Source organism: Sorghum bicolor, chromosome 6 (genome assembly GCF_000003195.3).
Source record: "Sorghum bicolor cultivar BTx623 chromosome 6, Sorghum_bicolor_NCBIv3, whole genome shotgun sequence".
Classification (NCBI taxonomy): domain Eukaryota; kingdom Viridiplantae; phylum Streptophyta; class Magnoliopsida; order Poales; family Poaceae; genus Sorghum; species Sorghum bicolor.
In genome coordinates, this window is record NC_012875.2 from 6,577,389 (window position 1) to 6,598,928 (window position 21,540).

The following is a 21,540-nucleotide window of genomic DNA, read 5'->3' on the forward strand; positions in this document are numbered from 1 at the left end:
TGTAAGATACACAAGAGATTAGTCCACAGGTGAATATGTGATGATAGAGGAGCTCATTGCATATGAGAAATGATATGAAGTTAGGTGACCAAGATAGAGAAGATCAAGATGAGGCTTGGCTCTCGATGGACCAGTTGCAAGTGTGAAAGGCAAGTCAGAGGCTTTGAAGCGAGGGACTGCGTGTGATGGTGAAGTTTGAGCAAGACTTGGTGCCGATGGACCAGCGCAATGGCGAAGAGCAAGTGAGGTCAAGATCGATGAACCAATATGGTCACATGGTGATATGAAGTGGATCATATCATTTGATGATGGTTGGTGCATGTGTTGCATTAACATCGGAGGAGATAAAATAGAATGCACAAGGCAAAGGTATAACCTAGGGCATTTTCATTTCACCAATCATAGGTGAGTAGAGAAGTTTATGACTAGGTTTAGGATAGATGGTCATACTATCAAAAGGGGCAACCTTGTTTGTATATTGGTCATCTAGTGCCACTTGAGCGATCTAACTTTGCATACGTGTTAGGATCAAGTGGCATGGCAATTTGAGAGGCTAACTCCTTTGGGAAAGTTGAAACACATATGCACATGGTGGTGTTAGCACATTTGCAAAGGAGGCGGAGTTTAAGGGGTAGAGAGGGGTTTTAGACCTCTCTCTCCCTCCCGCCGAGTTTGCAAGGTGGGATTCAGCATTTTCATAGAAATATAATGCCTATTTTCCATTTGCACTAGAGAAAAGTTTCAGAGAAGTCACAGGAGTGTTTCGTTGGACTCTAAGGGGAATATAATCTATGACATCCAATCATGATGACAACTAAACCAGTCATCATAGATGTATCATCTCAGGAATGAATCATCACAAATGATAGAATTCTATGATGTTTTCTTAGAATGTCACTAGTAAACCATCATGTAAAGCCTTATTTCTTGTACCAACACCCCTAGGAAAGACACACCAGAACTAATGTAAGGGAAGCCCATAGTTTGGGAGTCCCTAATATGCTACATTAGATTTTTCCTCTTCTCTTTACTATGACGCCTCGCCTGCACCTAGGCTCACCGCAACCATAGACACGACTCCAAGGAGGAGGAATATAAAGGCCCCTAAATTCTGTAACTACTTTAATGTCCAAAACTTTTGTGTTTATTCTTGGTTTATAAAATATTTATAAATGGGCCTTTTTTATTTATGAATAAGCCCTTGAGACTTTAAAAGCTACTATCTTTAACTTGTAGCTCCATTTTCAACATTTCTTACGCTCTTGTAATCGTAGCAATAATCCTCGTCTTTTTAGTATGTTTGTTTTAAAATTTTTTCTTTGATTAGTGTATTGTTCTTAGGTGTCTCTATTTTGTTTGCTTGTATATTTATCTGTGCTTGGTGTCTCCCATGAGTAGTGTGAGAGCTATCTATTAATGTGAAGGCCATAAGTTGAAAAATAGAAGATAAAGATGAAGGTTCTCTAAGTAGTTACAGACTAGGTAAAAAGCAAGCGTAAATGGAAGGCAGGTATAACAAACCAAACTCCTTAAAAAGGATGGATGTATAGTCTTACTCATACGCTAGCCAAGTCCCTAGATCAGAGCTGCACATCAACAAGATTAGGATAAAATAGGGTCATAACCTCATTAAATTTGTATCTTGAACCTCATATAAAAAAATGAGATCAGTGGGACATAACTAGCCCAATTTAAAAAGGTGATCTGCATGACATATTGAAAAGCTTAAAACCACACACAGGTGATTGGAACCCTTGGTTTTTGACTATGATAGAAGTTTTGAAAACTTTTACTTATGACGGTTGGGCAAAGACCCTTGCACTTAAATAAACATCCATTTCCTACAAATTTAAGCATGGAAAAGATTCGGTATAACCAAAAGAGCTCAATGTGGGTCGAACTAGAATGCCTCTTTTATTTATTCATGACATGTGACCTTGATGTTTAAACATTGAGCTTGTGGACTATGTAAGAACCCACATGATATGTTACACTAAGTCTTACACCAATAGATAAATATAACTTGATTGCAGCTTCCATTATGTCCACATAGTTACCAAGCTAGAATCACGCAAGGTTGACATCTACCACTCTAGGAGTCCACTAAAGCATATCAAACCCCTCAAAGAAATACTAAACAAGTACTAATGGCAGGAACATTGTTTACTAATGTTAGAACACATTTTTACTATACATAGATTTTTAATTATTTAGTGAAATCATTTATTAATTTGCCCTTAAATAAGTAACCAACCCATTAACCATAACATGGTTTTGCATATGAACTCTTAATTTAATTGCTTGCAGGTTGATTTAGAGCTATTTAAGTACTATTCCATGGGTTACTTGAATCACATGTGTTTTATATTTAATTAAAAGTCACATGAAACTTATCAAGCATCAATATTTCTTGTGAGCACTTAATTTTGGATATGCTAATGCATGTGCATGTATTTAAGATGACAATGCTTACAACATGCATATATGATGACCTTGCTTTAACACATAGGGTGTTACAATAATGGCTATCTTGCACAATTAATTGGTGCTGTAAACAAATTGAAGATTAGTACCATTTGGAAGGCAAAACTAGAGGCCAGTACCTTTTTTGGCGTGTACAATTTTTCACAATATGATCTTAACTCCAGAAAAAGCTTTAGAAAAAGGCTAGCCACATGATTTTTCATGCAAGCTACATAATGCAACCAACGAAACAATCGATCATCTTTGCATGAACTTTCCTTCACAAATAAAGTATAGAGCATACTCCTAAGTTAGGATAAATTTTCCATTGTATGAGCTTTGTTAACTTTAGGGGTCCCCATATAGGTGGTGGAGAAAGGCTAATTGAAGATTGAAAATGATAGGAGAAGTGACATCGATGGCGTAATCATGTATTCAAGCTAGCTCATGTTTGTATCTAGGGTCGATACCATGAGCCATACCTTCGGGATACTATAAGCTTCAAGCTCATGTGGTATTTTAATGATGGTGTAAGCTACCAAATAGTGACTACCACAAACACCATATTAGTCCTAAAATGCATTACATAGTTTGTCAATTGCTTGGATGAGGGAAACCAAAGTAGAGCGGTAGATGATCATCAAGGAGAGTGTAACCATGTTGAGGATCATGTGCCAAACCTAGGCCAACTAACCGAATTGCATGTTATGCTGGTAATAGACCAACCATAGGGTCCATGATGGGTTTGCCTAGTAGGAAAGATAGTAGAACACCAAAGTAATTTGTAGGGAACATGGATACGGTAGGGGAATGACTTTCATTTTTTTTGTCTTGACATGATAATCTCATTACAGTGAGTTTAAGGCTACAAAAAATATGTAGACGAAGGCTGAGGTATTTCATGAAGAAATCATGTCTTTGGATGGTATTTCCCAACAACCAACCTTAGCAGGGGCATGCTTAAACTGTCCACTCTTTCAAAATGTCAATTCATGAAATATTGACCTACCTAAGTTGTATGACATCCTCTCCTAGGTTGTACTCAAATGTTTGCCATAAAGGGAAAATATTGGCATTATTAGGTGTTGCTAGTTAGGGTGCGACTTAGGCCTCATTTAGCACGATTAGATAGCTTCACGACAATTCCCTTTTCTTTGGAAAGCTGCCTTCTTATCAGTTTCCTATTAATGGGTTCTCCTCTATTACGCGGTTAGGTAAGAAACGTATCCCTTTTAAGAGGGTTGAGTTTATCTAAAGGGAAAATAGATAAGAAAGAATCAATAAAAGGAAAAAAAATTTTAAGAAACTTTTTCATGAAAAGTGAATGATTTTTTTAAATCTAAAAAACACAAATAATGTCACAATTCAAGAAACCATTTAAAGCATTTGTTGTCACAACTTTTTATGGAATTATCCTCACAAATAGTCACAACCCGATAAAATGGTAAAACAGTGAGATAGAGAAGTAGATCAATCCCATTTCAAAGGCAAAAGTAGATCCTAGTGTCGTTTTTTTGGCATGAACACATTTTCACAAGATCTAACTATAGAAAAGCGTCACAAAATGCTTGGCCACATGACTCATCATGCAAACTGTGTAATATGACCAATGAAATGATCGACCATCTTTGCATGAACTTCCTATTCAAAAATCAAGTCTACAACATAGTATTAAGTTGGGATAATTTTTCACAATAAGCTTTGTTAACTTTAGGGGTACCCATATAGGTTTTGGAGAAAGGCTAGATTGAAAATTGAATAGGATAGGAGAAGAGACTTTGATGGCTTAATCATCTATTTATGGTGGAACATCAGAAGAAATGAAATCAAAGAACTTTTGGGCAGACTTCAAAATAATGATCAGAAGTTGCCCTCCTCATAAAGGTAGAGACCATGGAATATAGTCTTGCTCAGTCCACAAATAAGTTATACCTTTATTACTTTTGCTTCTTTGTTGTTAGTTGGCATTTTTTTAGCTAGTCTCATTAGTGATACCATGTTCTTTTGTTTTGAAGATATGTATGTTATCTTAGTAAGAAGGGGGCTAGGTTTTTAGATGTTGGTTGTATGTTAGTTGTACAATTGATGTTTCTTATTTTCTTTTTTCCCCAAATAAATGACAAAGCTTTTACCATCCTTTCAAATAAAGTATTAGCTTGTCATATTCCTTGACAAACAAAACTTACAACCTCTCAAGATCCTTGTAGTGTAACTAGAGCTAGCGCATGTGTGTAGCTATGGCCAATGTCATGAGTCATAGCTCTTAAGGATACCTAAGCCCCAAGCTCATGGTCTTTTCATGATGTCCTAGACTACCAAATAGTGATTGTTGAACCCCATACTTGTCTCCAAATGCATAACACAGTTTGTCAATTATATGATCCAAGGGAGATCATAACTGCAATAGAGAGTTGGATGTTCATCAAGGAGAGTTTAACCTTGTTGAGGATCTTGTGACAAGCCTATGCCAATTAACAAGATTGCATGTCATGCTAGCAATCCATCATCCATAGATCCACAATGAAACATGAATAAAGACATTATTTAAACAATCATAAAATTAGAAAATATAAACAATGTCGCAAATTGGAGAAACCATTTAAAGCATTTCTTGCCATAACTTTTTTAATGATTTATCCTCACAAAAAATCACAAATAACCAATCAAATGGTAAAATAGCGAGAAAGAGAAGTTGATCATTAGTGATGTAAACAAATTGAAGGTCAGTCCCATTTGGAAGGCAAAAGTAGAGCCTAGTGCCATCTTTTGGCATGGACAATTTTCACAAGATCTTAACTGCAGAAAAGCTTTAAAAAAAGGTTGGCCACATGATCTACAATGCAAGCTATGTAATGCAACCAATGAAATGATCAATCATGTTTGCAAGAACTTTCCATTCACAAATCATGTCTAGAGCATACTCTTAAGTTGGGGTAAATTTTCCATCATAAGCTTTGTTAAATCTAAGGGGTCCGCATATAGGTTGTGGAGGAAGGCCAGAAAGGCTAGATTGAAGATTGAAAAGGATAGTAGAAGAGATTTTGAAGGCTTAATCATATATTTATGGTGGAATATAAAAAAGGAAGAAAATCAAAGAACTTTTGAGACCATTTGAAGTCGCCTTCCTCGTAAAGGAAGAGATCAAAGAATATAGTCTTGCTCAGTCTATAAACAAGTTCTAACTTTATTGCTTCTTTCTTCCATGCATCAGTTTGTATTGTTTTAGCCAATCTCATTATTGCTACTCTCTCACTTTGTTTTGAGTGTTTCTGTATGTAATCTTAGTAACAGGGGGCTTATGGAGTGTGTTCTAAGGATTTTTTCCCTCAAGGTTGCTTGGTTTCTATTGTATGTTAGTTGTACAATATTGTTGTTTCATCTTTTCTTTTGTTTCTCCTAATAAAATCAATGCTAAGGTTTTTCCATCCATTTGAAAAAAGGTATTGTCTTGTCATATTCCTTGAGAAGCAAAACTTAGAACCTCTTAAGATCCATCCTTCGTAACTAGAGCTAGTGCCTTTGTGTGGGGCAATCCCATGAATCATAGGTCAAGGATCCCTAATCCCCCAAGCTCACATGGTCTCTTCATGATGTCCTAGGGTATCAAACAATGACTGCCGAACACCATATTAGTCTTGAAATGCACTACATAGTTTATTAATTGCTTGGATGATACAAGGGACAGGGAAACCATAGTAGGGAGGTACATGATCATCAAGGAGAGGTTAACCTTATTGAGGATTATGTGACCAGCCTAGGTCAACTAACCAGATAACATACCTTGCCAGCAATCAATTGGCCATAGGGTCATCGGCTCGTCCACTTGCAAAGACAGTAGAACACCCAAGTAATTTGCAAGGAACAAGATTGCAGGGGATGTGGCTTTTCATAATTTTCCTCTCTACTTTAAAAATCTAATAAAGTAAGATAAGGTATTTCACAAAGCAGCCATGTCTTCGGAAGGTATTTCCCATCAATCAACCTTAGGAAGGGGCATGCTTAAACTGTCACTCACTACTAGGAACTCGAATACTCCTATGTGTGATGAATTTTTGTGTGTGGTTTTTCGGTACACATAGAAAACTAGTAATTATTCTATGGTTCTGAAATACCGATAGAAAAATATAAAAACCAACAAAATGATTGCATGGTTGTTTTGTGTGTGCTGATACACAAAAAATTCAATTATTCAATGGGTTTCTATAAAATATCAATTCCCAAAATATGGACCTACCTAAGTTGTATGATGTGATCCTCTTAGGTTATGCTCAAATATTCGCTGCTAAGGGAAAATGGTGTGAAAAAATATTTGCATTGTTAGGTGTTTGTAGTTAGGGCATGATGCAAGCCTCATTTAGTATATGATCCGACTGCTTCACGATAATTCCCTTTTCTTTGGAAACTTGCTTTCTTATCATTTTACCACTAATGGGTTCCTGCTCCATATCTCGTTGGGTAAGCAACTCATCTCTTTTAAGAGGGATCAGTTTATCTCGAGGAAAAATAGATAAGAAAAGAACAATAAAATGTACATAAAATACTTTGAGAATCATTTTCATGAAAAACATGATGAAATTCTGATAAAAAAAATCATAAAAGCAGAAAACTACAAGCAGTGTCACAATTTGGAGAAAGCACTTGAAGGATTTCTTGCCATAACTTGTGCTAAGAAATTATTTTGGAGCCACCAAACAGTGAATTACCAATAAAATGGTAAAATAGTGAGACAAGTTGATCATGGTGCCCTTACCAGTGGCCATGATCGCGTTGCCGAGCCCTTGTTCTTTTGTCGATCTGAAATCTGTGCGTGTGTGTGTGTGTGTGTGTGTGTGTGTGTGTGTGAGAGAGAGAGAGAGAGAGAGAGAGAGAGAGAGTTGAGGGACACCGAGATAAATCAAACAAAGTAGCATAGTATTATATGGCTCTTGTGTCATATAACATGGAAGCCACATATTTTTCAGACGTGTGTAATTGGCGATCTTCTTGCGTGAGTGCATGAATCAAGAATATCACGTTTTGTTACCTGGCTAACTGCATATCATAGAAGTTATGTTAGAGGTCAAAATAGTATTTTTGAGGCCCTAAACTCATTTGGCAGGAAATGGCCCACCCAAAACTGGCCTATAGAGGTACATGGTCATTGTTATGCTATGAGCTTGGCATGACAGCTGTATCACCACTATATATGTCAAACATTGACATCTTGAAAAAAAATGGGTCTAAAAAAGGCATCTTACTCCTTTGTTGGGATATTTTTCTACTATCAATTTCTTTGTTTATATATATCTCAGGTCTTCAATTTTCATCACCTAAGGTAAGGTTGGTTACATAACTACTATCCTAATTATGCATATTAGCTAATAGTTTAGTCTACTCATTGGTCCTCCAGTGATGCTACAACCATATGTGACTGGAATCATGGACGAGAAGCTAATAAGGATGATGCACCCTCTTAAATTTGACGCAGGACATCAACCAACTACTTGACGACCGTGGTAGCTAGATGAATATATACACGTACAAGTCTCCAAGAAATACACCATGTGTAGGCCTTTTCCTGCCAAACGAAACAAGAAAAAAAAACTAAGAGTGTGGTAAAAAACATGTAGGCCATGTTTGGATACAGTCGGATTCATCTCAATCTATGTGTACTGAGGTAGATCATGGTAGATTGATACGAATCTAACTACATCCAAACAAAATCGTAGTAGGTAGAATACTTGGAGCTCATTAATTATTCCTGCCAACTGCTCTATTGGTGACAAAAAAAAGGTAAGTTTCAGTTTCCATTGAAAACTTAGTACTTAAGGAAAACCATATCACACCATCGGTCCTTATGGGTGGTCGATGGAGCCACGAAACGACGATCGATTAGAGTGCTGCAGGAGTGAACCACACCGGGCTGTGCATGGGGCGGTCGTCTCTAAACGTACAGGCAGCCATTAGGCTACCTGACACTTGGCAGCCAAGGTGTTGGCTGGGCGTTATAGTTGTAAAGGTGTTGGTGTTCATCTCTAGTCTCTTTCGCCGAAGCTTCCTGTACGTATTTCCAGGGACTGTTTCACTCAATTCCTGGGCACCCCCTCCTTCCCCAGGCGTGCATGCTTCTCATGTGGCGGCAGTGCGTGTAGCCGTTGGATTTTTTTTTTGACAACCTTGTAGCCCTTGGATGGATGGTGCAGCCTCTTTGCTACTCTCCAAAACATTAAATGTGCTGGGAACAGGTAGTGGTTCCAGAGGGGAAAAAAAGGAAAAAAATAATTAAAAAAATAAAGCTGGCATGTATTTTCACCACACTACAACTGTTAATATCATTTTTAGCTGGCATTAACAAATATATTTAAAATGGAACCAAAGGGCCAAATCTGCAGATATAGCACTGGAAGAAATATTTAATACTAGTATATCTCAAGACAGGTGATATCTGGTGCAGATACATATTACATTATTAAATACCAAAACCATATATGAAAGAAAAGTCTGGCCCACCAAACCAAGGGGCTCCCTTCTCTTTTGCCTACAAAAGGGAGGAGCAGGGGTCTCGCGCAGTCTCCTGCACGTACAAACCATTTTCCCAAATCCACAACACCCTTTGACTGTGTTGCTCTAGTCTCAGCCTAGAGCCTAGCTTTGGGATTTGGGAAATTCTCGATCGATCTGCAGATCGATCGAGAATTCCAACAGGAATCTGCAGGTTTGTAGCCTGCTTTGTGTTCCTGGGTTTGTGCGATCTGTGGATAGATCGTGTCACAAACAGATCTGAAATGGATTGGTCGGGTGGTCATGAGCTGCCACCGGAATGGCAGCATCCAGGGTCGTATGGCTATGATCCATACACCAACACCTTCGTGCCATTGCCATACTATGGCTATGGATTTGGCCTAGAGTATAGCTGGATTCCTCCGGACCAACAACAAGGCCCTATTCCAGTTCCTTATTCCGGCTCCTCACAATCAGGTGCATTTTTTATTTTAAATCAGAAACGATTTTTTTACTTTTATTTTTTTTGAGTGCACAGATTTTTACTTTTCTTCCCTGTGCAAGTACTGTTTTTTATTTATTTTTGCGAGTAGTACAAGTAGTTCTTTGATGGATCTATGGGGAGCGAGTATTGTCATGCGTTTAGCTGTCACATTTTTTGGGTTTCCGATGCAAGGAGATCTGGATTATGCATATACTATTATTTTCTGTGTTTCAATATATTTGCGTAGATAAATTTCTGATATAATACATACTCCGATCCTACATGTTTTCTTCGATTTTTTGTCTAAAAAAAACATGTTTTCTTCGATCTACATGGTTGTAGTGTTGTCCATCTACTCCTTGAGAGTAGTGTGCTTGTATATACATGCGTATATGACCACCGTCAAGAAGGTTTCTCTCTCTGGCTGACTTTAGGTCATCGATCTTGTGATGAACGCATGCAGGTCCTCCTCACATGGCAGGGGCACAACGAGGAAGGGGTCATGGTCGTCGTCAAGCACAACGAGGAAGGGGTGGTCGCCCACCACCTCCCCAGCACGGTGGCCCTGGACTGCTAGGCGCCGACCCTTCAAGCCAGCCACCTGCGCAGATACCGCCTCCAGTTCCTCCTCCTCCTCCCTTAGAGAAGAGGGAAAAGACTCCTCCTCCACCACCTGCTTCCTCATCACCAAGCTCCTCCCATGCAATGTCTCCTCCAGTGTCAGATCTGGTGAAAAAATCCCATGTCGTCGATGATGTGAGCATGACTGCTGATTCTAAGATGGATGATGGCAAAGATGATGTGTTAGTAGGCTTAAGTGGTAGCAGCAAAGGCGCCGCCACAGGCAAGAAGATGTCGTTGCTGCCACTAGATCGACCACCAGCACCCATGAAAAATTCTGATGTTGATGTGAGCATGACTGCTGATGCTAATAAGATGGATGATGGCAAAGATGATGTGTTAGTAGGCTTGAGTGGTAGTAGTAGCACAGCCGCCACAGGCAAGAAGAGGTCGTTGCTGCCACTAGATCGACCAGCACTCTTGAAGAATTCTGATGTGGATGTGAGCATGGATCTCAAGGATGATGACCAGGGTGATGATGTGCTAGGGTTAAAGGCCTACAAGGCAAGGAAGAGGCTGCTTTCAACAAAGGCCTGGTCTTTGCCAACTGATGCTGATTCTTCTGTTGACGCGGCTAGGAAGAAGAAGAGTCGCCTTGGCTGGGGTCAGGGCCTTGCAAAGTATGAGAATCGTGGGTACAAGAAGGATGACGAGACTACACATAATAAACTTGTAGCTCATGATGGAGCCACTGGTGAAGCTGCTTCTTCTTCTCATGGATCAAGTCCGCCAGCAGGTAATAAGCCATACAAACTATGCTATATATGGCATAAATCTCTATGCTATATATGATTGTCTGTAGAAATTATGTTTATGTGTGCTTAACAAAATCTCTTTGGTTTCTCTCCTGTGTACCTGTAGGAAGCAAAGGTCATGGTGGCAATAACAGCTTGGACGACATGGCCGGAATGAGGGTTTCCCATGCTACTACTGTGCCTGAATTGTCCTCCAAGGGGACTAGACTTCCACTAACAGGTGACCACATGTAAACTTAACTTGCCGGTATATAATATTATATATAACACCTGACCTATGCTTGCCAGTTGCCAGGCATGTTTTTATGAGTTTTACTTATAAAATTGCTGTGAATTTCCACCTGCAGGAGACCTCAGCCATCCTGGGAAGAATGGAAGCATAGGTAGCTTGACTAAGAAAGCTGTTTCCCCTGCTGAAATGCGTAGCTTGACTAAGAAAGCTGTTTCCCCTGTTGAAGTGCCTGGACTTGAAGGCACTTCAGAACATAACCAGAACTTGAAGGAAGATGGTAAGTTTTAGGTGCTCCACTCCATTTGTGATCTGCATATATAGGAGGTTTTATAATTCGTCTCTCTGATGTATTTGTGCTGCCTTAACGATCTTAAACTCTGCTGTTCGAAATGGGGAATGGGAATCACCTCTGTTCGAAAAAATTAGAGATCTGCAATATATAGGAGGTGCATTAGGTCATTCACTTCAGGACTTGGGATAATACCTTTACCCTTCTGAGAAGTCATATTGCAACTCAATTGAATACCATTGCACTGTTTTGAAGCAACACTTTGCACAGGATTTCCTTTCTTACTTTTGACCTTAGCATCATTATTTTCTGAGTTTCTATAAGCCCTCAGTCGCTGTATAAGACCATCATCTCTTACTACAGAAGCATTAGTTGCAAAGCAGGGACTGTTGCCCTTTGTAGGATTTTCCATGTCTGCATTGTGATCTTTTCGTTCTTGGCTTGGGATACTATATGAACTTTTCCCATCTCCTTCTGTGAATTCACTTCGCAGCTCAACTGAATACCACTTCAACGTTTTGATGCAAGACAGAGAACCAGATTATTTCCCTGCTTCGCCTTTGACCTTGTCGTCATTTTTTTCTGGTTGTCTCCATTGCTTGATCTAATTTCATCATACATATTCTCTTTTCTAAAAAAATGCTTTACAAATGCATCACCTGTTAACATAGCAGGATCAGAAGTAATGCAGGGGTTGTCTTTGCTATTAGGGTTTTTCATAGTTCATGTGATCCACCAACAAGCAACTGTGGCGTTCACTTGCAAGTTGCAAGTAGTAATGCATCAACGATTTTTCGTCATGTGATAACCCGTTTTACTAGTTATCTGTGCACTATACATATACGTATCATATTATATCATTTGATTATGACAGTGATAAATATTTTTGGTTGCTGCTCTTTTATTTTTGGATGCATAGAAAAAACTTAATTTTACCTTTGAGTTCCTGACTTCCTGGTGGTGCTTCCTCCAGATTTGTGTCTTGCTATTTCTTTATGTGTTGATTTGTATATATTTTTTTTCATGTAATTTTTGTGGTCCGATACATTGTCAGAAGGGTATGACTGATGCTGGAATATTAATATATATTTGAACTTCTATTAATGCTTTTCATCATTAACAGAAGCGAACTGTTTTATGTTGGTTAATTTTGCCTTAGAAATAACGATGGTTTCATACTGTTTTATGTTTTAGTATTCCTGCAATATGTTTTTGGAGTTGAAATTCACAAAATAGATTATTCAAAAAGCCTAGAATAAATTCTTCCTGGGTCGATGCCCAAGTGGTTAATGGGGACAGACTGTAAATTCATTGACGATGCTATGCAATTGCATTTGCTTTTGTTCCATGGAAATTGGCGTATCTAAATTATACTTCTCAGTCTATAGCTATACTGCCCAGATATATGTTTATGAGTTTACCAAATTATTACTGTAATTTCTATCTCTACCTGTAGGATTCATTGGTGATCTTCCAATTATCTTCCCTAAAGTGTATGATTTCCCACGCAAAGGTAGCCTGCCACCAGGTGACTATTTTGTACACTTTCAACTAATTCACATAATAACACCAGAGTGATCACCAACATTTTTGTGATTTTTGAGCTGCAGAGGACAAAAGCATTAGCGGTTCAAGTACGAGGGAAATTGCAGTGTCTGATCTTGCTTCTTCCTCTCAGGGATCTGATCATGATGCACCACCAGGTAAACTGGACGGGCAATTCAAAAAGCTTAATTTGTCATATTATCCATGCTTGAACTGTAGAGATGTTTTGAGATGTTTAACACAGTACGTCACCACAAAAACTTTTTTGCTTGCTCTTTTATTTTTGGATGTGGATACCAACTATAGAAAAATTAGTTATACGTACCTTTGGGTTCCTTGGTGCTTCCTCCAGTTTTATGTCTTGCTATTTTTGCAAGCGTTCCTGGATGTGAATATTTTTTGTCATATATTGATTAATTATACCTTAGAATTTATGCTGGTTCTGTGGTGTTTTGTGTCTACTATTCCAGCAACATATTCCTTGAGGTGAAAGTCACAAACTATGCAATTGCATTTCCTTTTAGCTCCAAGCACCATGCCAAAATAGCAAAAAAAAAAGACATCCAATTTAGTGATGATGACTGAAATCTACATATACACTTTTGTGCTTGGAATTTAATTGACCTAGATATATGACATTAATTGGTAATTGAAAATATAATATGACTACTTAGTTTTGTCCATCTTATGAATGATATGCCAATTTATACCAATTAGAGTTGTTTTGAATTCAATGGAAAAGAATGGATTATCATAATGGGTGTAATCTTCAACACTGGGTAGATAGTGCCCGTTCGTTTCTCTAAAAAGCCATGAAAGTACTGTTCCCTGATTTGTTATGAGAGAAAAACACTGCTGAATAACTGACAAAAATGAGTGGTTTGATGTGTAGTGAACTTGATGGAGGTGATTTTGATGCTCCCTTTATATTATTAGTCTTTAAGTTAGTTTATGATAACCAAAATTTTGTGTTGTAAATATATGATTCTTTCAGTACCACCTTACTATATACTCTCTTCTTGATTTAATGAATGAGAAAGCCATGTTTATCATCATATGTTCACTGTTGCACTTGTTATATAACACATGAGGTGAAAGAATCAATTGCACATATAAATCCTAACATGCATGGAATAGAGCATCTCAGGTCAAAAATGATGATTTGCAGTCCGTAATAAGGATCTTGATTTATAATGTATAGTAATTTATAAACTAAAAAAGGAACCTTGAGACTTTCATTAGGTCCCCAAGATTTCTTACCATCTAAAACTTGACTGCTTAATGGGTATGTTCTTCAAAGTAGCTGTTCATAGTTAAATTACTTAAAAATGTTGCTAGCTCGAAATTAATTTTTTAATAAAAAAAATGATATGTTCTGAGTTATAGAAATTATCATCATGAACATATATGTTTTACATGTAAAAGTAAATAACTGAAATCAGTTAATTTGTTATGCTTTCAGATTTTTTTTCCAATTCTCTTGTAGTACATAAATAGAAAATTTTGCTGTGGGACACTAAAAACATGTCACGTTGGCTGTGGGATGCTAAAATATTTTTTCTTTGCTGTGGGACATTATTTTCTTTCCTGTAGGACACCGCCTAGTGTATCTATAGCCAATTTTACATATTTCAGTATCCCACAACCAGTGTGACATGTTTTTAGTGTCCTGTGGCAAAATTCGCCTCTATAAATGAATCGTTACTGTTTCAGCTACTTTTAATTCTATATATTGAATTTCAAACCATGCATATACACAAACATTGTTTTGTCTAATTTATTCTTTCCTGATATCCTGTTTTGAAGCTGATGAAAGTAGCATTGAATTTTCAGAGGCTGAAGATGATCCACCAAGAACGAAAAAAATAGTTATTACAATGGTACAGAGGCCTAGGAATATTATTTTGCCGATGAATGTTTTGTGTGATGAGGAGCCAGAAACTTCTGAGCTTCAGGGATTGAAACTTAAGGAATGGTCAGAGAAAGAAAAAGATATATTTTCGGTGATGATTACAATATTTGGTATGAACTTTTCCAAGGTCTCATCTTTTCTGACGCACAAAACGGCAGTAGATTGCATGAAGTATTATTCTGAGCACTATAAATCAGAATGTCATAAGGAAGCACAGAAATGTCTGCCTACTACTGTGATGCAATCTCAAGAAAATTGTTGTAGTGAGAATGATGCTGCAGCTCTTGTGTCTGGGATAGCAACAGTTACAGCTACTAAAAAATACGAAAGGATGAATGCCAAGGCAGAAGATGTAAAGAAGCCTGAAAATCAAATTTCCCATGAATCTACTGCTAATCTTCTAGCACACAGCCTTCCAGATAAGGGGCATGGTGAATCATCTGTGGATGAACATGAACATGTAACTGGAAAAGTTTTAGTAGGTGAATCGAATGCTGCTTCATCTCCACTTGGGACGAGATCTAGTCAATCTGCCTGGTTGACCATCTCCAAAACTGAGGCACCAGTGTTGGAGAATTTCAATGAGGACAGCTGTTCCAATGAGGCAGTTTGCATCACAAAGTCTTCGTCTAAGGTGAAGGAAAATTTACCACAGAGTGTTCTGATTGCAAACCAAGCTGATGAAGAAAATTGTGTGGCTGGTGGGTCATTTGGACAGGATACCTTGAAAATAATATTTTTCCCTGATGAGAGGAGTGCTAAGCTAGCAAATGGTATCATTAATGGTGATCAGATCAGAAATGGAGCTATAACTGCTGAGCTGTATTCTTCACTGAAGGAATGCAATGATTCTGCTAAACATCATTCATGGAAAGCAACAGAAAAGAAGCTGGCTAACTCAAATATTGATGATGGTAGAATGGCCTCATCTGATATGAAAAACCCTAAGAGCAAAGACAACCCCTGCATTACTTCTGATCCAGCTGCTATGTTAAGAGGTCCTGCATTTGTACAGCATATGATGGAAGTTGATGAAGCAATGGAGAAGAAAGAATCAGAAAAAAATGACGACAAGGTCAAAGGCAAGGAGGGAAATAATCCTGTTCTCTGTGTTGCATCAAAACATGGCAGTGGTATACAGTTGAACTGCGAAGTGAATTCACAGAAGGAGATGGAAAAAGTTGATAGTATCTCAAGCCCAGAAGGAAATGATCTCAATGCAGACATGGAAACTCCTACAAAGGACAGCAGTCCCTGCCTTGCCACTAATGCTTCTGTAGCAAGAGTTGATGGTCTCATACAGCTACTGAGGGCATCAGAAGCAATTGCTAGAAACTCAGAAAATAATGATGCTAAGGTCAGAAGTAATAAGGGAAATCCTGTGCACAGTGTTGCTTCAAAAGAGAGCAATGGTATTCAATTGAGTTGCAATGTGACTGCTCAGAAGGGGAAAGGTATTATGCCAAGTCCTGAAGTGAATGATCTCAATGCACCTCCTATGCAGATCTCAAATGGACCACGCAACACTTACCATCTGTCATCAAGTTCTGGTTCTGCTGCCTTGGACATGGTTCATGCAAACTCTTCTTACATTGCAATGGATATAGATCTGAATATACCTCTTGATGTGACACCAATAGATTTGACCTCAGTAGACCTGGGGAGCAGTACTGATGAAGCTTCCGTGGGTCGCAGCAGCGAGGCAACAGATTCTGATGCAACAATGGAGATGATAAGTGCCTCACAGACTACTACTACTGTAACTCAAACTGCTCAGCAGCAGCCTGCTAATCAACCTGGCTCTATTTTGCTTTTTGGTCGTGTCATCTATCAAGCTCTATCCACTGGGACAACAAACCATACTCCCAATCAGGGAAACCAGACTGTTGTCTCCTCAAGCAACATGCCGTCTAATCCAATGTTTCCTCTGCTAAGGGGAAGAGGCCGTGGCCAAGTATATCCTTCTTGGGCTACTACTACTAGCGTTTGGAGAAATAGTATCCAAAACATACAGCACAGCCAGCAAGCAATGTTGTCAAACAGGCTGCTTTACGGTAGTTCGACTACTGGTGCTTCAGCTTCTGCAGCTTCACCACTCCAGCTTCAGCCTGGGAGCAGTGCTCTTATCAACATGATGAACCAGCAGAGACAACCAGCTCTGGCAAACATTACTCCATACAGCATAATGAGAGGTGGTGTATCTGTAGTGCCCTCTCCTCTGGTACCAGGAAGCAGCGGCGGTGCCGCCAGCTTCGTTAACTTTAATGGCTTCAGTGCAGTCCAACAACAGCAGTGGTCATACCCTCTCGTGGATACAAGCAGAATGGTGCTTGGCCACCCTTTCTACTACCCTGGCGCCACTGCAAGCCAAGCTTCTGCTACAGTTACTACCCTTCTATCTATTGGAACAAATAATGGAGAAGGCGCATCAACAAGCAATGCTAGGTAAACAGACGACTCAAACTAATTAAATTCTTTCTCTGTGTCTGTCTGTCTGTGTGTAACAATGTTTCTTTGGTATCCTATTGTTAGGGCTCCACCAGCAGCAGGAAGAGGAAGAAGGACAGGCGGTCATAATTCATGGCTCTCACTTGGCCGCAATTAATCAACAATGGAGTGCAAGGAAGCAATCATGTGGCCGCCAATGCTCTTATCGGAGGCTGCTTGAGAGCATCGTCGATGCGTCATCGGTTTTATGTTATTGCCGTTCTGCCTAGTAATGCAGAATTATCGTACATTGGTTATTTAAGTCAGTTGCTGTGCTCTCGGTGGGAGCTGAAACCCGTATTTTCTATCCCTGTTTTCGTCTTATCTCTTTGCTGAAACTTGATTCTCCGTCGGATAATTTGGTTTTAAATTTCCCTTTCCTTGTCAAAACAATTATGTCAGTTTGTTGGTGATGAAATAATGACATCTGTTTGACAGTAAGTTAATTGGAGTATGCTTAAAGCCTTAAACCTCTGTGATTGTATATGTTCTTGTTTAGATTACCAATCCAGCTTTGCAAAATGTGGTTTTCTTTAGCTTGATGTCTTCTTTTAATCAAGAAAGTGCACATGTAGAGACGCTAGAGTAGGCATGCACATGATGAGTTTATTACCCTGTGATTGATCATTTGATAGGGTTTCCATTTTTTTCAAACTGCAAGATTTTTTTACTGTTTGCATATGTCCTCCACTGTAGGCTACATAGAATTTTGCAAGTCTGTTTGATATTTGCAACACATAAGATACATGCTAGTAGCAGAATGCCATGTGTTGATCGGAATTTTTGTTTATATATGAATCCTGATAGTTTACATGCAGTGGTTCATAATTATGAATAAACTAGGAAGATCTATATACGTCGTAGTCTGGGAACTCAAATGTAGCAGCGGTGTCTCTTGGGGTTCTTGACCAGAGTCATAGACATGACCTGTATGTCCAGGCTATGTAGGTTGGAGGATTCTATTTCTATGAAATGCTGTGAGTTTAACAAAGAAGAGACTTTCATGATATGTGAAAACAAGGATGCAAAAATATAAGAAAGGTTTGACAAATATATTAATTTACTCTCTACAAACCGGTTAAGGTCTGGAGCTTCTCTCCTTTCCACAGTCAGCCAGAAATTTTTCAACTGCTTGTGTTCTTCTTTTTACAGCCTTCAATTACCCCACCACTTGTTACTGTAGATGGAGATGTATCATCACCCTAACTGGTTCGAAAGGAAATATATCCCACCCTCGACCGCAACCTCACCTTCATTGCTGCGCGTTCTCTCGCATGCGCCCTCATCAGCCTTCTCCTCTCCTTCCACATGTCCTCCGCTCATCCGCGGCACACTTCACGGATATGGAGGCCCTCGCAACTCTATCTCAACTTCCTCACCCGTGCCACCACCGCCGCAACATGACCTAGGGATGGCCAGCCTCATCTGCGCCACCACTGCAACATTGCCTAGGGCTTCGTTGTTGGCAAAATCCTCGACCAGGACAACTGCCCGGCAATTGCTCCAATACCGATTCCCTTCCCTATCTCTGGCATGTGACAAAATTCCTCTTTTCTTTTTGTTGGTTCTTCATGGTTTTTCTTATCAAGCTTAGTTTTTCTTTATCTATTGAAATGCAAAACAATGGATGGATTCTTACGCAACGCTTACTTTATTGTGTGTATAAACTTTAAATTAAGTCGTCGATTCTTAGCAGTCATCGGCTTCTGCCCTTTTTTAGATAAAGTATAATTTATATCTGGTTTCATCTATCGTCCAGAATTCAGCCCGTAGGCTAGCAAACGTGCTGAATAGTGTTCCAACTTACAGCAAAACACAAGGAAAAAAACAAAAAACAAGCGTAAAGTATTGACTAAGTAAGGCCAATAACTCTAGTTGACAGCCATCCATTGGAACCTATCGAGACTTTGTTGTTCACTTCTCATATATCTGTTCATCTTTCGTGTTAAATTCATTGTCTTGGTCATATGCTTTTGCAGTGTGGCAAACTCTCATTTTCACGCACTCAATTTTTATTTATCGTGTAGTGAACACTCTTCAATCACTATGCAGTCTTAGTGATCTTCTCTGCTTGCTTCCATTGAAAAATCGATCGTGGCAAATAGTGTGTCGGAACATAAGAGGGCTTAATGACTCGAGTAAATGGGATGCAGCTGTGTGAAATAAAGTTGAAGAAAGCGCATGTGGCATCTTTTGCCTCCAAGAAACCAAGAAGCAGCATTGTGACAGTGTGTTCATTCACAATTTTGCACCCACGCTTTGATAAATTGGATTTTGTGCCATCAGCGGTGATATACTGCTTGTCTGGAGTAGCTCGATCTATCATCTCAGCCGCAGTATTGGGCAATAAACAGCTTTTTGCTATTACATATTCCTTCACCTCGACCGTAGAGAGACCTGAATCTGTCCTCGGTGTATAGTCCTTGTGTTGAATCGGCACGCTCTCAGAGTTCCTTACCTGGTTCAGGGGCCATGCCATTGGGCCAGATGACAACTGGTTGGTCATGGGGAATTCAACTTCTACCACTCACTTGAAACTCGCAACAAACCAGAGGGTAACTTTCATGGCACGCTTGAAAGCCTAAATTTGATTTTGAATAATTGATAAAACTTAAAGTACTAACCTCTATGCTAAGTGTGTAGATTAGATAAGGTTGGTATATACCAAATGGTGGAGCCTAAAGGATTATGGTGATGGTGGTGATGACTACAAGGTGATCAAGTGCTCAACTTGAAAAGAAAGAAGAGAAAATCAAAACCCTACAGAGATCAACACAAAGATATTGTTTAGGGTTTTTGTTTTGGTGATCGAGATATCATAGAGGGTGTAATCATATTTAGGATATATAGCCATATTACAATAGGGCAATTTTTTTTGGCTAAACGATCTATCCACTACCGGAATCCGCATCTTTGCCGAGTGTTAAATACTTTGCCGAGTGTTTATTTTCGAGCACTCAGCAAAGAAACTCTTTACTAAGTGTCCAAGAAGAACACTCGGCATGACACTCGGCAAAGACTTCTTTGCTGAGTGTAAAAAAAACACTCAACAAAGACCTACTTTGCCGAGTGTTTTTTTGACACTTGGCAAAGAAGTCTCTTTGCCGAGTGTTTTCTTTTGACACTCGGCAAAAAGCTTCTTTGCCGAGCGTAAAAAAAACACTCGGTAAAGAAAATTTCAAATCAAATTTTGAAGCCCTAAACGAACTCAAATCAAAAAGTTTTTAACTACAAAGTTGTATAACTTCTGAAGATCTACAACATTGATTTTGATCATTTCTTCATTTGATAAAGCTAAAATAAATCTGTTTACAAATTTTACATCTCTCTTATAGTTTATGAAACTAAAAGAGAGTTACATAAGATTTTAGAAAAATATTAGAATCACTATGTCGGATGAACACATGACCAAATAACCAAAATAAACTCTGTAGATCTTGAGAAGTTATGAAATTTTGTATTTAGCAACTTTTTCATTTGAGTTCATCTTGTCATGCAAAACCGCATTTTTAATTAAAAATTTTAAAATTTGAATTTTTTAAACAACCTCAGATGGAAAAACTCTCTAAATAAACTTTGTAGATCTCAAAAAGTTATGAAACTTTATAGTTGACAACTTATTATTTTGGAATCATTTTGTCATGCAAAAACTACGTTTGAATTTCTTAAATTTAAAATTCAAAATTTGTAGGATGGAGAAACTCTCTAAATAAAAATTGTAGATCCCAAAAAGTAATGAAACTTTATAGTTGACTACATTTTGATTTGAAATCATTTAGGACCTCAAATAATCAATTTACACACAATTTGGTATAATATTTGGGGAACCGAAATGTACTATAAACACAAGTCATAGTGTGGTGTAGTGGTTAAGAGCGGGGATGGGCCGCAAAAAATTCCACAACTTGGCCAGTAGGTAGAGGCTGGTGGGCGCTGACCTCCTGTAAATTTTTTTTATTTCTCTTTTATTTTGGATTTTTTGGATTTTTTCGTTTTTATCTTTGCCGAGTGCTCGAAAAATAGCACTCGGCAAAGACCCCTTTGTCCGCTAAAATTTTGCCGTGTGGTCTTTGCCGAGTGTGGCACTCAGCAAAGGCTTTGCCGAGTGTATTTGGGCGTTTGTCGAGTGCCACAGACACTCGGCAAAGCATGGGTATCCCGTAGTGATCGAGTGCCACTAGGTATTGGGTATCCCGTAGTGATCGAGTGCCACTAGGTATTATTAATCATGTGCATGTATTTAGAACCTAGTGTACTGACTTAACCCTTGAA

The 21,540-nt window shown here is 38.7% G+C and overlaps 1 protein-coding gene across 1 annotated transcript; it reads left to right on the top strand.

The window, feature by feature from the left end:
• On the top strand, positions 9,038 to 17,676 carry LOC110436269. The gene is made up of 8 exons (XM_021462846.1): positions 9,038 to 9,420; positions 9,891 to 10,784; positions 10,910 to 11,023; positions 11,151 to 11,312; positions 12,781 to 12,852; positions 12,935 to 13,027; positions 14,703 to 17,226; positions 17,314 to 17,676. Exons 1-8 carry the CDS (start codon positions 9,228 to 9,230, stop codon positions 17,384 to 17,386), a joined length of 4,125 nt encoding a protein of 1,374 aa, XP_021318521.1. The 5' UTR covers positions 9,038 to 9,227; the 3' UTR covers positions 17,387 to 17,676.

What these genes read in the sequence shown, in the direction of transcription:
- LOC110436269 (XM_021462846.1), top strand. Translation starts at nt 9,228, where the DNA reads ATGGATTGGTCGGGTGGTCATGAGCTGCCACCGGAATGGCAGCATCCA. An exon ending in CAAAGGTAGCCTGCCACCAG is followed by an intron (nt 12,853 to 12,934) that starts GTGACTATTTTG and finishes TTTGAGCTGCAG; the next exon opens with AGGACAAAAGCATTAGCGGT. An exon ending in TGATCATGATGCACCACCAG is followed by an intron (nt 13,028 to 14,702) that starts GTAAACTGGACG and finishes TTGAATTTTCAG; the next exon opens with AGGCTGAAGATGATCCACCA.